This window comes from Bison bison, unplaced genomic scaffold, assembly GCF_000754665.1.
Source record: "Bison bison bison isolate TAMUID 2011002044 unplaced genomic scaffold, Bison_UMD1.0 scf7180017864224, whole genome shotgun sequence".
Lineage (NCBI taxonomy): Eukaryota > Metazoa > Chordata > Mammalia > Artiodactyla > Bovidae > Bison > Bison bison.
In genome coordinates, this window is record NW_011494796.1 from 3,508,532 (window position 1) to 3,513,026 (window position 4,495).

Genomic DNA, 4,495 nt, shown 5'->3' on the forward strand with positions numbered 1-4,495 from the left:
GTGCTCCCAAATGAGGCGTGGCTCAGGCCCAGAAGAGCCGCCTCCGCCCTCCTTCCTGGGAGCAGGAGTCCCTGGGAGCGAGGGCCATGTGCTGCTAGGACCCTCGATGAGCCTGGACCTCTTGCCGGGCCAGGAGGAGGGAGTGGCCTTCCCCTCGGTCCCCAGGCCTCCTCTGAGGCGGCAGTGGTGCCTTCCTTCCCCTGAACTCTGCTGCATAAACTCTCGCTGGCTGTGGGTGCCCCACGGGGCCGGGACTCCTGCTCACAGCTCCACAAGAGCAGGCCTGGGTCTGTGCATCCAGCCCTGCCCCCAGGGCAGCCCGCACAGGGAAGGGCTGGCTCCTAGCCACCTCAGGGACTCGCCCCAGTTTTCTGCTCAGGTTCCAATGGGTGCCTGCTCAGCTAAGTCTTGAAGAAATCACTTCCAGCTCAGTCCTCTAACGGAGGCACCTCTTGGCCACCACGCCGCAGGCCCTGCTTCCCACATCTACTCTGAAACACCTGTGGTCCAGCTGACACCGAGAGGGGCCTTGGGGTGCCCCTGCCCTGCCATGAAGCACATGTTCTACGACCACTAGAGGTCACCAGGCAGAGGCGCTGCTGAACGCTGGGCCTGGCCCCGGGCGCCTTGGAGCGTCTGTGCAAAGCTGGGAGCAGAGAACAGCTGAGCAGGCTCGATGCCCAGGTGGGCCGGGAGAGGGGTGGGAAGGGTTCAGGAGCACAAAGCCAGAGCCGGGAAAGGGCAGCAGCCCCGGCCTTGAGCCAGCGAGGGCGAGCAGCAGAAAGCCTCCTTGTCGGGAGCTGGGAAGGCAGGCTGTCCAAGGCGATGAGTGAACCAGCCCCGAGATCAACAGCCCTCAGAACGCTTATCAAAATCCATCTTCAGGATTCCAGGACAGAAAAGAGCCAAAGCAAATAGGAGCAAGGTCTCTCTCTGAGTCCCAGCTCCAGGCCCCAGCCAGGCGGCGAGTCCCACATCCCGGCTGGGTGTGGACACGCACGTGCAGGAATTCAGGGTCTGCCCTCTGCGGCCAAGGGGCAGCACGTCCTCGGAGGGTGCAGACACGCCGATGGGGAGGCTCTGCACAGAGCCGGCTTTGTTCCCGCCGTCTGCACGGGCAGCGGGGCCCCGGCTCGGGGCTCTGGCCAGCCATGGCCTTAAGCAACACTTTGTGTCGTGCTCCGTGGTTCAGTGCAACTGGGTCCTGAGCTGCCCAGCCACGCCTGTGGGGCCACAGTCATAACTGACTGTAAGATTGATTTCAGGTTTTTTTTTTCTTAAGAAATGAAACCATAGAGGGGTGGAGAGGACAGTGTATGTAGTTCACGACTGTCAGGAAGTAGCAACAATGCTCTCTTTACCCAGTGTGCTAGCTCAGGGCTTTAGGTACGCTGTGTCCAGAGATCCTCCTTACCATCTCTTTTATGTCCACTTTGCAGAAGGGAAAACTGGAATCAGACGATGATAGTCAACTCGTTTTAACAAAGCTGCACCAATAATGGCCCTTCGAGTGGGGAGCTCACAAACAAGTGCCTCAGGGCCCACAAAGGTGTTCCAGAGGCTGGAGAAGCCTTGGGCACGTCACCGAGGAGCTGGGGAAAGGGGGGCTCAGCCTGTCAGAGTGGGGGGTCATGGCCCTGATCTTCATAAATGAAGAGGAAGAGGTGTGAGCAGCCAGATCGCTTCTGGAGGGAAGGGCCTGCTGGGCACGTGGTGCTGGGTGGGGAGGGGTGCGGCAGGGCCGCCTGTGGGCTGGGTCTCATCTCAGCTGCAGCAGCGCTTGGGGTCCTGGCTGGGGTGGGCACCACTCGCAATTCACTTGAGAAAGGCAGGAGCTAGAAGCTGAGGTGGTGAGTCTTTGGGGCCAGACTGGACACACAGGGACTGAGGTCCGGGCTGGATGATGTGTCTCCCAAAGCAGGAAGAGCTGGAGGGGGCAAGGATACGGCTGCCCAACAGGGGTGGGGGCCTGCCAGGGCCTGGGGACTGAGTGGCCATGGAGGTGCCGGGCCAGGTTCTCAGAGGGCACACGTGCAACTGCTCCTGGACGCCAGCTGTACCAGAAAAACAGCTCACTCCAACTGGAGCTGTGGCACTTGCCTGTGCCTACCCTTAGTTTTACTGGTCACTAGCTTCCCTGGTGGCTCAGATGGTTAAGAGTCTGCTTGCAATGCAGGAGGCCCAGGTTCAGGCCCTGGGTCAGGACGATCCCCTGGAGGAGGAAATGGCAACCCACTCCAGTATTCTTGCCTGGAGAATCCCAAGGACAGAGGAGCCTGGTGGGCTACAGTCCACAGGGTCACAAAGAGCTGGACACGACTGAGCGGCCAACACTTAGCTTCTCGGAAACCCAGAGGCATTGAGGATGGCCCGGGCCTCCTGTCTGTACGGCTGACTGTGACCTAGGCCTGGTGGTCCAGAAGAGCATGGCTCTGCTCCCTTCCCTACCAGCCCAGCGGAACAGGTGACAGAGAAACAGAAACCTGTGCACCCACCTCCTTATCTCACCTTTTTTATAATAGGTACTGCCAAGAAGCAGGTGACGATGGCCGGGGTGTCCAAAGCCCGCTGGGGTGTGTTCAGTGGACACATGCCCTTGAGGCTGTAGATGTAGATCTTCTGGTCCTGCAGAGGAGACGGCTAGCATGAGAGCTGGCTGCAACGGGCCTGCCAGCTCCTGGGGTGCATGCGGCCTCAGGAGGCCCTTCACCCCTAAAGAAGTAACATTTATTGAGGCCTTCTGGTGGCTGGTTACATACTTCTGCTCTTTCTAGAAACTCTGAAAACTACAGAATAGTCTAAAGAAAAACATAAAGTCGTCCACACCACAATCCAATTTTCAGGGAAAGCCACCTTTGGAATTTGCGGCCCAGACTTCCAGTTTTCTCTGTGTACTGGTGTGTGTCTGCATCCCCAACAACTCTGGGACCACACTGCTGTGCTGCTTCTGTGCTTTTCTCCTCCCAGGACGACGAATGTGGGCAGAGGCCCTTTCCTCCCTGGTCTGTTAGGGAATGAGGCATGTCCATCACTTGAGTGCACCAGAATTTGGCTTATATGCGCTCAGATGTTTATTTTGTTCATTTTCACTACTGTGACTTACACTGGAATAAGTATTCCTACCCTCCTGTCTTGTCTGAGTGTTTCTGTGTTTGTATGTCTTGGTGTTTTCCTTAGAGCAAATTCTTAAAACTGAAATTACTAAGGCTTGCAAAGGCATGAATATTGTTGAGATTTGTGATGCATATTTGAACTACACTTGCCATCTGGAAAGGTGGCACCAATTCATATTCTCCCGCCCAGTAGCTTCAGGTCATTTGTTTTTGTGGCATTCCTCTCTGGAGGTCTCAAAAGACAGTTCCTTGTGCCTTCTGCTGACCTCTTTACAAGAAAGCAAGAGGCCTCAGAGCTGAGTGGATTTGCTGTGAGGCAGGCGTTGTTATAAGAAACCCAGTCACTTCACCAGCCTACCGGGGTGAATCCCTCTTGCTGGGATTGTGCACTTGACACATCAAAGCTACATCCCAGCCACCAGTCAGGAACTAGGCGGGTGAGCCGGCCCTGTGAAAAGTGTGGCGTGGGGTTATATCTGAAGTTCGAAACGTGCCTGGGTGTCCTGCCTGTTTTGTTGCTAAACCTGACCCCCCAGGGGCGGGAGTTACCCTCGTCGATTAGAGCCCTACAGGGGCGCGGTTACCTCGGTGGCCGTCCACAGCGAGTTCTGGATCTTGAGTTGGCAGCTCAGTTTCATTCCCGCACAGCTCATGTGCTGCACTTCCAGAAGGCCCTTCTCCGTGTTCACCACCGTGTAGTTCCTACAAGCGGCAAAACGGTGCAGTCAGCACGGGCCCCCCTCCGGAGGGCAGGCCTGGAGCAGCAGCCTTGGAGGAGGGCATCAGCTGTGGGCCTTGCTTACCCTTCCAGCCCAGGGCCCAATTCTGCAAGTTCTGAGGGGCTCAAGGCTGAGGCAGAGCCTGGTTTACCTGCCTGGTGATGCTTGAACATTTAGGCTGAGAAAGGCCATTCCCAGTGATCCTCTCTCTGTGATCTTTGATGGCTCAAAAAGTTGCATGAAGGGACACCAGGAGGCTGTACGTGCACCACAGTCACTCCCTGCCCCCTCCCTGGGCATGTCCTCTCCCCGCCCCCAGCAGAGTATATCAGGTCCTCTAGAGACACGGTGAATGAGCTGCAGAGTAGACGGAGGGGCGGGGGGCAACGAGGGGGGTGGGCCTCGAAAAAGCATAAGTGCCCTGAGAACTCACAAGCTGCTGTTTTGAGGGTGGCCTTTCTCTCACCCACCCACCCCTATGTCCCCCCACACTGCCGTCTGTCTCCCCGCCACCCTTGACAAACACCCAATGTGCTCACTGCTGCAGGGGAGGCTGCAGATGGGGCAGGGGTGGGTTCTTCACCCAATCCCTGCAGATCTGTCCTGCAGTCCAAGGGAATAAGTCAAATGAGTGGCTAGCAGTTCTCAATGTAAAACTTTTCT

At 57.1% G+C, this 4,495-nt stretch overlaps 1 protein-coding gene across 1 annotated transcript in view; it reads right to left on the reverse strand.

The window, feature by feature from the left end:
• The window catches only part of LRRK1 (leucine-rich repeat kinase 1), a 130,627-nt gene that overhangs the window by 5,090 nt on the left and 121,042 nt on the right, over nt 1-4,495 (reverse strand). Inside the window, 2 exon segments of the mRNA XM_010845812.1 lie at nt 2,509-2,625; nt 3,698-3,815. Coding sequence (XP_010844114.1) covers nt 2,509-2,625; nt 3,698-3,815 — 235 coding nt within the window.